This window comes from Oncorhynchus nerka, linkage group LG20 (genome assembly GCF_034236695.1).
Source record: "Oncorhynchus nerka isolate Pitt River linkage group LG20, Oner_Uvic_2.0, whole genome shotgun sequence".
In the NCBI taxonomy this organism is placed as follows: Eukaryota; Metazoa; Chordata; class Actinopteri; order Salmoniformes; family Salmonidae; genus Oncorhynchus; species Oncorhynchus nerka.
The window spans coordinates 47472286-47485345 of NC_088415.1; the positions used below are offsets into that span (position 1 = coordinate 47472286).

Below are 13060 nucleotides of genomic sequence, written 5' to 3' on the forward strand. Positions count from 1 at the left end.
AGTGATCATTTTGTTGTTGTTTAGGCTCTGTATTCCAGCACTTTGGATTTGAAATTATACAATGACTATGAATTTAAAGTGCAGACTGTCAGCTTTCATTTGAGGGTATATTGGGTGAACCGTTTAGAAATTACAGCATGTTTTGTACATAGTCGCCCCATTTTAGGGGACCAAAAATATTTAATTTATGTATATTAAAGTAGTAAAATGTTAGGTATTTGGTATACCTAGCACGTAATGATAACATCAAGCTTGTGACTCTACGCATTTGTTGTTTTGGTTATGTTTCAGATTATTTTGTGCCCAATAGAAATGAATGGTAAATAATGTATTGTGTCATTTAGGAGACACTTAATGTAAATAAAAATAGAAAATGTTTCTAAACACAAAATGCTAACCTCCCCTGTTATTGTAATAGTGAGAGGTTAGCATGTCTTGGGGGTATGATATAAAATGCTAACCTCCCCTGTTATTGTAATAGTGAGAGGTTAGCATGTCTTGGGGGTATGATATAAAATGCTAACCTCCCCTGTTATTGTAATAGTGAGAGGTTAGCATGTCTTGGGGGTATGATATAAAATGCTAACCTCCCATGTTATTGTAATAGTGAGAGGTTAGCATGTCTTGGGGGTATGATATAAAATGCTAACCTCCCCTGTTATTGTAATAGTGAGAGGTTAGCATGTCTTGGGAGTATGATATAAAATGCTAACCTCCCCTGTTATTGTAATAGTGAGAGGTTAGATTGTCTTGGGGGCATTATATAAAATGCTAACCTCCCCTGTTATTGTAATAGTGAGAGGTTAGCATGTCTTTAGAGTATGACATTTATGTGTTTAGCTTTCTCACTCATCATTATTCCAGATTCATTCAGGAGTATCCGTAATCATGGTAGCATCCACATTAATGTAGAAGTGTTTAGAAACATATTCTATTCTTATTTACAATAAAAGTCCGCCAATACATTACTTACCATTCATTTCTATTGGGCACAAAATAATCTGAAACACAACCAAAACAAACAGCAAATGCATCTAACAAGTTTGTAGAGTCACAAGCTTGATGTTATCATTGCGTGCTATGAATATGGGACCAAATAATTAACTGTAACAGAGCCAAAACAACAAAAATGTGTCACTGTCCCAATACTTGTGGCACTCACTGTAGATAACCGTACACTGTTGAAAGGTCCTGCAGTGTATTTAGTGTAGCGTTTCGACCCAAAGGTTCCTGTCAGGCTTGAGGGAAGCGTTATGGTCATAGATAGAGCTAGTGTCATGCACATGTTGATATGATAAGCATATTTATTATAAGAATGCATTATTTACTGTGTCTGAATAAACTCACCTCGGAGTCCTCTTCAACTTTGTCCATCTTGCAATTGTGTGGTAGGAAAGGTACTGAAGACAAGAGAGAAATAACTTGTTACCTAAGCTTTAATGCAGTCCTACCTAGAGTGGACTGAGGATTAAAAACCTTAGAGATCTCTATAGTCTACAGACATTTCCATTTAAATAGGGTGTTCCACAAGAATCCATGGCTCTATCTCGAATCGTCTTTCCGCCACTCATTGCATTCTATCTCCTCGTCTCTTCAACCGTATTGGAGAAGAAGGTCCAAGATCATTTTGAGAAGGTCCTTATCCATTGGGTGAGAAGGTCAGAAGGGACCTCTCACCTTCTCATCCAATGGGTTTTGAGATTGAGGCAAAGAAAGAGGACGTGAGGAATCAAGGAAATGCAATTGAGATTCTCCCGTTGATTCCTTCTCAATGAATCATTCCTTGATTCCTTGCCTCCTCTCAAAGGAGCATTGTGGGACCTATAGTTCACCCTTGTGACCAGCAGAGGGCCCAATGCTGTTCAGAGTGAGGTTCAGCTTTTTCCTGCCACTGCCCAAATCTAATTATTATTGTACTATACTATTGTACAACCTACTGTCTAGTCTGCTGCTGGATGAGTGACCACCTACTGGGTGTCCAACCTTCACACTAACCCTGATAGAGAACCAGTGCACAAAAACAAGGAAGGCCCTGTGCACAGCAGTGCATCTTGTTCAAGGTGCTGCTTCTGGTAGAAACAACTGGGGTAAAAATCACACACTTAGAAATATATATTTTTTCTTATTATTTTACAAATTGTGCTGTGCAGAATAGCACATGCAACTTTCTGATCGGTCTGTAAACAACAAAGGCATACTGATTCAAACATGCTCTTTCACTGTTCCATGGCTAGTTATTGGTTTTCATTGAATAGAGCCTTTTAAAGCCTTTGAAATTAGTGTTCACAAAGTGTCTCATGGTAGGAGTGCTGATTTAGGATCAGTTTTGCCTTTTCATAAGGAATAAGAAAGATCAGCACTGCTACTCTGAGAACCTTTTTTGCATACAGGCCCAGGCCCAATGTATCAAGACAATGAGACCAAGGCTGGACTTTTGTGGTCTTGAGTAGTCTCAAGGCTAAGACCACAAGATATCTTATTTGACTACATCACATATTAAAGGTTGAGTAAGTAATAATTTTGTTCACAAATGTACCAAAATGTATATTATATGTAAATAGTTAGTTGTTAGATGCTTCTCCCTACATATTTTTTTCAACGCCATTTTAGCTGTCGCAATAGCTGTTCTGTCTGAACCGATTCGCAAATCACGGGAATTTGTTGCACAATGCAGAAGTTGGCTCCCTCCGAGGCATATGTTGCTAGGCAACCCCTATGCACTTGCCAGCATAGGCCTGCTCCCTCCCCCTCCATGGCTAAAGCCAGTGTGAGAAACATGCTAACAAATGTTTGTGCTATGAATCTAAATAAATACTGCACTCTGACCCACAAAACTGTAAGCAAGGAAAGTCATGTAGTTTTATTGGAATGTGCAACGGTTGTTGGTAAGTAATGAATCTGCTTTGCTTCTAACATGACTTACTGCATCTTTAAGTCTATATTGTTTTATAGGAACTTACTTCCATCTGTATCCTCTGTGTCTTGAGGGAGGAGGTCCACCTCTTCACTCTTCTCATCTAAAGGGGGCTCCTGTGATGGCATGACTGGCTCCTGCCAAGAGAAGACAGGCAAATAGCCTCACATGGTTGAGGCTGACAAAAGAGCATCAAGCTAATCATGACTAGGTCCTTGGAGACACTGGGAAGAAGGGGATTTATTTTAAGAGGTGTTCCACGGTGACAAACATCTTAGGCACATAGATTCAACTTTTTAACAAAAGACCACAGAAGTTAAGAAGTCTGCATATGTCTCACAACAATGCACTTAAAATGTATTTTATGCAGTTCTAACCATGAGGCTCACCTCGCTATCTAATCAACAGGGAAATCTCATGTGCCATTTCAACGGGGATCAAAATGTTTGTTGATAGACAATCGTCAGATTACATGAAGAAACAAAACACAGCATAGAGATCTACTAAAGTGGACATTGGTTGACTATTGCCCTGGGTTTTCAGGCACCGGGTTTGCTTTAGTCTAAATGCCAAACGGGCTGATTGCAAGAACCCCTTAGATTCTGTATGTTAACCGTCTGTCACTAGAGATCAACCTCATGATGTCTCAGTATACAGTACACTGCAGTATGGGTGCATCCCAAATGGCACCCTGTTCCCTATATAGTGCACTTATTTTGAACAGGGCCCAGTTCTGGTCAAAAATAGTGCATTATACATAGGGAATAGGGTGCCATTTTGGATGCAGCCTATATCTAAAGATAGTGGATGTGGAACTCGCCCATAGCATGTTAGCTGGAGTATATTGAGAACTAAAGCCAACTGTTTCTCATGAAATAACAGACCTGTATTTTGCTCTGTTGACAAAGAAGGTTGGCTTTGAGTTATACATGTGTTGTACAAAAGGGTTAATTGCTAGTTCGATTCACGCTCATTCAGAACAGAATTTACTCTGTTACAAATATACACCAGTACTTCAAATAGTAATGTTTCAGTTAGATGTGTTCATAATTCGCCATTTTATTCCTGAATGTAATCTTATTTTACTCAAAAGTTGAATAATTAAAATGCAAAACTTAGTTTCACCCTAATGCAGTTGAATAGTACCCACCTCCCCCCTCAAAAATTCACTGAAGTTGGTGAAATGCTTATGAACACTGAATGCTCTATAAATCAATTATAAGCTCACCATTATGCATTTTGCAATGCCATTTGTGAAGTGTCTATATAGTGCTTATGAAGGCTCTATAAATCATATGTGGTTCCGATGCTTTAACATGACGGATTGGGCAGAGTACTGTCCAATCCGTCATGAGATACTATATCTATGGTACTCACCATATGCCTTTGGCAGGTCAGAGGGACAAGTGTGTGACAGCGCTTATGGACCAGCAGTTTGCAGTTGATACACTTGTAGCCCTGCCTCCCCAGCCCCCATATCCTTTCACTGCAGTGGCCACAGTACGCTTTCTGTTAGGGACAGACAGAGACAAATTGGGAGATAGTTAGTGTAACAACCCCTATCAGTCTGAGCTCATGACAATGGGTTGACACTATCGCAGTCATTGATCAAGAATCAATGGACAACAGGTGAGGCAGACACGTGAAGGAGATCATGACAGATGCAGAGTGGTTGAGTTAGGCCTAGGCACCATCTTACATCAACTGGGAGCATGCTTGTTTTGTTACAATCGGCTATACATTTCACAGGTATATATGCCATTTAACAGCCACTTTTATTTAAAGCGACTTAGTGTGTGCGTACATATGGGTGCTCCAGTGGGAATCAAACCCACACTGTTTTGTCTGGCCCAGACGCTATTAGGCTTATAACATCTGTGGTCCAGCACACATCAGAACCCGGACACTTAGGGACGTTATGTCTACCACAGGCATATCCACAAACACATTCGGAGCCAGTTGTTTACTAACAGTCTCAAAAGAGCGGCACCACAGTGCAATGAGTGCTGAAGTTAAAAGTGGCGTTGTCATGGAAACGCCATGCAAAGGAACTTCAAAGCTTAGCTACCCCTACCCCACCACTCCGCAGCCCAAACTGACTCAATAGAGAGACCGAAATAATAAAGAGAGAAAGAGATGGAGGGAGAGACAGAGTTTGAGAGGGAGAAAGAGAGGCAGCGGTTCGGGCGGTTCATAAATAAATCAAGACAAAATCTGTTTTCCCTCTCCGCTCAGTGCAGACGAGGGAGTAATTAAGGCGCCTGTTGTGAGGTGAGAAACTTTGAAGGCAGACTTTCCACACTCCCTGTCAAGACTTTGGGGAGCGCATTTCAATAGCAGAGGATACACGAGGGGCCATAACATATGCCATTTGTTCTTTAAAAGAGCCACAAGATTTCAGATTCTTTTTTGACTCACTAGCTATGTTCGATGTTCCAAAGACACGAACACAAGGTAGGAAGGAGGAAATACTGAGGGACCAAAAACGTAAGATGTTAGGCCTACAAAACAAACATATTTGGTCTTCTTGACTAGCAACATGCTGAATATGGACATTTTTGTGATTTAACACAATTTAAGAGTCACTTATAGCCCCGATGCAGTGTTCTTAATTTACAATTTTATGTCTAATAAATCAATGTGTGTGTTCATTTTTTTAATCAATTATTTCCCTGATCCTCCATCACTGAAATGCTCAGTCAGACTGTACAGGTGTGGGGATACAAATTTGATACATTTACATTAAGCCCCGATTGGCTGAGAGAATCGCCTAGAGCCCACCCCTTACCCCTTCAAAACAATGTATGCACATGGTATTCAACCTGTCAGTTGGAGCTGGACCCTGAAAGCGACAAACTTCCACAAGTGTGTAGGCTACTTTGTTTTGTCACCAAAACTAAAGGCATGCATGCTTAATTTGCTATATCATTGTTATACTGTTTTCAATAGAAGACGCAGGACCAGAACAGCCTTCTTCCAAGGTGGACCATCCTGGACTATACCCTGTCTGCCGTCTATTCATCATCTACAGGGCAGACTACTGATCATCTACAGGGCAGAATACAGGGCAGACTACTGATCATCTACAGGGCAGAATACAGGGCAGACTACTGATCATCTACAGGGCAGACTACTGATCATCTACAGGGCAGAATAAAGGGCAGACTACTGATCATCTACAGGGCAGACTACTGATCATCTACAGGGCAGAATACAGGGCAGACTACTGATCATCTACAGGGCAGACTACTGATCATCTACAGGGCAGACTACTGATCATCTACAGGGCAGACTACTGATCATCTACAGGGCAGACTACTGATCATCTACAGGGCAGAATACAGGGCAGACTACTGATCATCTACAGGGCAGAATACAGGGCAGACTACTGATCATCTACAGGGCAGACTACTGATCATCTACAGGGCAGAATACAGGGCAGACTACTGATCATCTACAGGGCAGACTATATGGTATAATCTTCAGTAGCATCTCAACGCTTATTTCAGAATTTTACAGAATGGACTTTGATGATACTGGACATTAGAACTTATTACAATTTTTCTAACAAGTAAACAATCTTGAATGACACATTTTGGAATGGTTTCTGCTGTTGAAAGTGAATGAAGAAATCAGACTGCAATGAAAGGTTGTTGTCTCGTCAGATCATCACACAACATAATAAACAGATCGTAAACAAGGTTATGATGAAAGTCTAAATCATGGCATGTAAGCATCTTTTCCAGTTATTGTTTTACATGTGCTCAAGCTCGGGAAGGTGTTCCTGTGAAAGGAAAAGGGCTCATGGTGAAAGTAAGAGGGTTTTAGCTAAACATAATCAGGTAGCAGGTATAGAGCAGCAACGAAGTAGTCATTGATGGTATCGAGAACAAAAAAGGAGTGGCTTTATTTACATGGTCATCACCAGCTTTCCCGAACACTGACATTACTATACACAACTATAATCTCCTCCCGTGACAGGAAAGGTGGACGACTTAGTATTGCACACATCCAATTACCCTCAGCTTCTCAACAAGAACTTGTTTGGCGGAATTTGTTGTTATATGTGATGGTTGGGTTGGAAATTTACTGGGGAATAGATCTCCGGGAGGATGATTGGTGACCACAGCCCCTACACACACTACAAATGTGTCTTCAAATAGTCATAATCAAATCACAAATAGACTCATAGCCCCTACCCATTGACAATTCCTACTAATCGGTTATAAGGCATGGTTCAACCAATACACTGTCTGAAAAAACAAATATATATAACTTTTGTCCCCATTGCAGAACAATCTTGAGTCTATTTGACAAATTTTCAGTACATGTACTGGCTAAACCCTGCTCTTTGACAGACGTAGTAGGAATTGTCAAAGAACAATGTCTACTCGTCTATCTGTGATTGGCTCTTTGACCAATAGAAGACATGGGATTCATTACAGGTATCTGGCCTATAGGAGCTTTATCAGTTGGGGCTGGGACTATCTGGGCCATAGGAACAGAGTGGAGCTACAGCCTGTGTAGTCCTTTACATCCACCAGGAGGCCCAGGATGCCTAGGGAACACATCCTGGGTGGCTTTGGGAGCTTGTCTGCAGAAAGAAATGGACAGACAAACAAAATGTGAGCTGCAATACATCTGAACTGTCGTGACATCCGCCAAAGTCGGTCCCTCTCCTTGTTCGGGGCGGTGTTCGGGCGGTTCGCCGTCACCGACCTTCTAGCCATCGTTGATCCATTTTCCATTGGTTGTCACACCTGGTTCCAATCCCATCAATTACATGTTGTGTATTTACCCCTCTGTTTCCCCTCATATCCTTGTCGGAGATTGTTTGTTGTATGTAGGTGTTTATTGTTATTCTGGTGTGCGACGGGTTTTGCACCCTCTATTTGTTATTTTGTATACTTTGGTTTTCGGAGGTTTTGATGTTTAAACGGCTCCGTTTTTACCAAGTTCGTTCTCCTGCGCCTGACTTCCCTGCCACCAGCACACACCACATTACATGAACCACTTTCATATCCATACCATAATTTGCTAGGTTAAAACGGAATATTCAATGTCCTTTTACACTTTACCCTATGCTTATAGAATGTGGTGACATAAAAATAGTTATTGGTAAGTGGTAATCCAATCAATAGCCAACGTTAACTTTTTTATTCTGGGCTATTACAGAATGTAATATTGCAAATCAGTCTGACAGTACTTTGGCAGTATTTCAACCTGAAGGAAGTATGGTTTGAAGTGACTGAAATTATTTAGAAAGTTATTGGGAAGTGATCAGAAGATCACCAGGCAATAATTGTGTATGATCTTCTGTGTAGATAATTGCTTTCAATGATGTGGTGCTTTTCCCCACAGTCTGATTATGCGTGGTCCTGTCTGCTCTAATGTTGTCCTGCACAGGTTGTGAGCAGCTCATGTTCCTGAGATTCTTAGATTTCAGGAATGGGGTCATAATACAGTGGCTCCAACCGGTTCAAATTCAGAGCCACATTTGCAGGAGAAAAACAGAAAGCACTGTTTATCACAACCGCATTCTATGAACTGTTCTATGAACTTAGCGGCACATTTATATTTTATTCAGAGCTGTCTCATGACCCCATTTTCAGCAGCACCACGATATCATGTTCGTTACTTTTCATAATAATAGTTAGCTATAAGGATAACGGAGTCGCCTCTTCACTGTTGACATTGAAACTGGTGTTTTGCAGGTACTATTTAATGAGGCTGCCAGTTGAGGACTTGTGAGGCATCTGTTTCTCAAACTAGACACTCAAATGTACTTGTCCTCTTGATCAGTTGTGCACCAGGGCCTCCCACTCATCTTTCTATTCTGGTTAGGGCCAGTTTGCGCTGTTCTGTGAAGGGGGTAGTACACAGCGTTGTACAAGATCTTCAGTTTCTTGGCAATTTCTCGTATGGAATAGCCTTAATTTCTCAGAACAAGAATAGACTGACGAGTTTCAGAAGAAAGTGCTTTGCTTCTGGCCATTTTGAGCCTGTAATTGAAGCCACAAATGCTGATGCTCCAGATACTCAACTAGTCTACAGAAGGCAAGTTTTATTGTTTCTTTAAATCAGAACAACAGTTTTCAGCTGTGCTAACATAATTGCAAAAGGGTTTTCTAATGATCAATTAGCCTTTTAAAATGATAAACTTGGATTAGCTAACACAATGTGCCATTGGAACACAGGAGTGATGGTTGCTGATAATGGGCCTCTGTACGCCTACATAGATATTCCAGCTACAATAGTCATTTACAACATTAACAATGTCTACACTGTATTTCTGATCAATTTGATTTTATTTTAATGGACAGAAAATGAGCTTTTCTTTGAAAAACAAGGACATTCTAAGTGACCCCAAATTTTTGAACGGTAGTGACCCCATGTGGTCACTACTACTACTACTCTCTTGTCTGTTCTTCCCTGATGGGACAGTAAATTATTCCAGCTCGTATCTAGAGTGTGGGGGGGTATAGGGTGCTATTTGGGATGGACATCCTGTATGAGCCAGCTCACTGTCAGCTCCAAAATGGCTAATACACATCTTCTCACTGGCTGGCCTTTGCTGGGCCATAATGCTGCTAAGCGCTAGGAGAGCACTAGGGAGGCAATGTGGAACGAGCCCAATTTAAAGTGCATTAGCTCGGCATGCAGTTGGCCCTGAGTCATAGTGGTTAAATCAACCTCTCAGAGACAAGTTCCCCACTGCTCTGTTAGATAACAGACATTATATAGCCATCCCAGTCTGGGATATTTACATGGGATTTTCAGTTGTGTGTGTACAGGAATGTTTTTCTCATAAAAAGGTTGCTAACAATGCGACAAAAATCTACTTAGTGCTATTGACCGCAACAAGTGGACCCCCCTTCTGTAAATCAGCTTACCGTACACCAAAACTGACAACAAGTAAGTAATACATTTTATTGGAGAAAATTAAAACAATCTCTCTCCCGCGTCTCATTGGAAAGCTGTGAACTGACGACTGCTTTGTTTGGGTTCCATATCCGCAGCATGCAAAAGGAGCTTCTAACTAGACAGGAGCTCCAGTCAGTCATCTCCCTAATGGAATTCTAGCTCATAGCTGAGAAGGCTAATGGCAGGAATACAACATTCTGATACATTACCTGCACCACAGCTACTAAAGGGACCCCATTATGTCTAATGGTAGACATTCACAAATAATATTTGTTGTACAGGACAGAGGTAAGAGATGGAGATGGAGAGAGACAGAAGAGAGGGACAACAAGGGAGAGGGATAAAGAGAGGGAGGGCTGGTGTGAGGGATTGAGAGCGGGGGAGGGAGAGAGCAGTTGAGAAAGGGAGGGATGAAGAGGGATGGGAAAAGAATAGGGGAGAGGAGAAACCTGACCTACTTCTGCCGGATGACTTGTTTATACTGTATAGAGGAGCGAGATAAAAAGAGGGGAGAAGGAGGGATGGTGTGAGGCATGGAGGGGAGAGACGTTTGGGAAAGACTGCGCCAAAAAAGGACTTACTGTAAAACCATGTGCCGTGGCAACGATCGTACCCATAGTGACAAACGTGGCATCATAGTGACACAACTATCCACCTTAGACAAGCAATTTGGTGTGGCTGACAAATGAATGTACATGGAGGAAATACAGAAGGACAGATTATAGAAGCTTATAAAAATAGAACGTTTGCCAAAACTATACCAGTCTAATGTCTAAGCAAATAAACATGGCTCCAACATAACATTCAGTCTCTTCCAGCGCATCAGCGAGGGAGATGGGCTGCCTAATGGGGGTCTACTGGAATGAGGAGACTACAGTACAGTGCTGAATTGGCCGATCAGAGCTCTCAGTCTGGTCTAGACGTCCACCAGTAGATAAAAGCACCCAAGGTCCATCCTGTATTTTGGTAATATCTTCAAGCACACGAGCCCTGCCCCTGACTCCCATTTCCTTTCAGATGCAATAGGTACTTAAGGGCCTGCCTTTAACAATATTACTCGGCTCGCCTTCAAGCCAGAGTGGACACTAACACTGGCAGTGCATTAAAGCATTACAGCTAGATTGCCACAACAACATGCAGACACATACACTTTCTATCTCTAACCGTAAACTACCTGTCCAGTGAAAATCTCACTTATAAAAGTTCATATTCGGTTAACTCAAACCAAAATAATGTTGTTGACTCATCCTATACTCGTATTTGTGGCCAAAGCATAAATTGGAGAAAAAAAACAATTAGAAAAGACCCACCTCAAACTTGTATCTCAAACAGACCGTTTTAAAAATACTTAATTTTTATTAGGTAACACTTTATTTGATGCTCTACATTTCAACTAACTATCTACTAACACTAACCCTCTCCAAACACCCCACAGGGCCGACATCCCCGTTATTTGCAAGAGGAAGCGACACAGGTACAGAGAACAAAGAGCCGGATGCCTGGTCAGGACCCGGAGAAGGCGAGTGGAAAAGTTGCCATTACCGTCAATACTACTCGCCAACGTGCAATCATTGGACAATAAATTAGATGAGGTACGATCACAAATATCCTACCAACGGGACATCAAAAACTGTAATATCATATGTTTCACGGAATTGTGGCTGAATGACGACTTGCGGGATATACGCTGCACCGGCAAGATAGAGCAGCACACTCCGGTAAGACGAGGGGGGCGGTCTGTGCATATTTGTAAACAACAGCTGGTGCACGAAATCTAAGGAAGTCTAGATTTGGCTCGCCTGAAGTAGAGTATATTGTGATAAATTGCAGACCACACTACTTGCCTAGAGAGTTTTCAGCTGTACTTTTCGTGGCTGTTTATTTACCACCACAGATAGATGCTGGCACTAAGACCGCACTCAGTCAGCTGTATAAGGAAATAAGCAAACAGGAAACCACTCACCCATGCGGCGCTCCTAGTGGCAGGAGACTTTAATGCAGGGAAACTTAAATCAGTTCTACCAAATTTCTATCAACGTGTTAAATGTGCAACCAGAGGGAAAATAATTCTAGATCACCTGTACTCCACACACAGAGACCCGTACAAAGCTCCCCCTCGCCCTCCATTTGGTAAATCCGACCACAACTCTATCCTCCTGATTCCTGCTTACAAGTTAAAATTAAAACAGGAAGCACCAGTGACTCGGTCTATAAAAAAGTGGTCAGATGAAGCAGATGCTAAACTACAGGACAGTTTTGCTATCACAGCCTGGAACATGTTCCGGGATTCTTCCGATGGCATTGAGGAGTACACCACATCAGTCACTGGCTTTATCAATAAGTGCAGCGTCTTCCCCACAGTGACTGTACGTACATACCCCAACCAGAAGCCATGGATTACTGGCAACATTCGCACTGAGCTAAATGGTAGAGCTAACGCTTTCACGGTGCGGGACTCTAACCCGGAAGCTTACAAGAAATCCTGCTATGCCCTGCGACGAACCATCAAACATGCAAAGCGTCAATACAGGGCTAAGATTGAATCATACTACACCGGCTCTGATGCTTGTCTTATGTGGCAGGGCTTGCAAACTATTACAGACTACAAAGGGAAGCACAGCCGCGAGCTTCCAAGTGACACAAGTCTACCAGACGAGCTAAATCACTTCTATGCTCACTTTGAGGCAAGCAACACTGAGGCATGCATGAGAGCATCAGCTGTTCCGGACGACTGTGTGATCACGCTCTTCGTAGCCGACGTGAGTAAGACCTTTAAACAGGTCAACATACACAAGGCTGCGGGGCCAGACGGATTACCAGAACGTGTGCTCCGTGCATGTGCTGACCAACTGGCAGGTGTCTTCACTGACATGTTCAACATGTCCCTGATTGAGTCTGTAATACCAACATGTTTCAAGCAGACCACCATAGTCCCTGTGTCCATAACACTAAGGTAACCTGCCTAAATGACTACAGACCCGTAGCACTCACGTCCGTAGCCATGAAGTGCTTTGAAAGGTTGGTAATGGCTCACATCGACACCGTTATCAAAGAAACCCTAGACCCACTCCAATTTGCATACCGCCCAAACAGATCCACAGATGATGCAATCTCTATTGCACTCCACACTGCCCTTTCCCACATGGACAAAAGGAACACTTATGTGAGAATGCTATTAATTGACTACAGCTCAGCGTTCAACACCATAGTACCCTCAAAGCT

The 13060-nt window shown here is 42.1% G+C and overlaps 1 protein-coding gene across 2 annotated transcripts in view; it reads right to left on the reverse strand.

Annotated features, from left to right (window-relative positions):
* Positions 1 to 13060, reverse strand: part of LOC115102597 (protein kinase C, zeta) — a 168953-nt gene that overhangs the window by 48384 nt on the left and 107509 nt on the right. For both annotated transcript variants that reach the window (XM_029622706.2, XM_029622707.2), the window contains 3 exons: positions 4292 to 4423; positions 2961 to 3051; positions 1348 to 1400 (listed from right to left, as the gene is read on the reverse strand). In XM_029622706.2, the coding sequence (XP_029478566.2) occupies positions 1348 to 1400; positions 2961 to 3051; positions 4292 to 4423 (276 nt within the window). The remainder of the gene's footprint in view (positions 1 to 1347; positions 1401 to 2960; positions 3052 to 4291; positions 4424 to 13060) is intronic.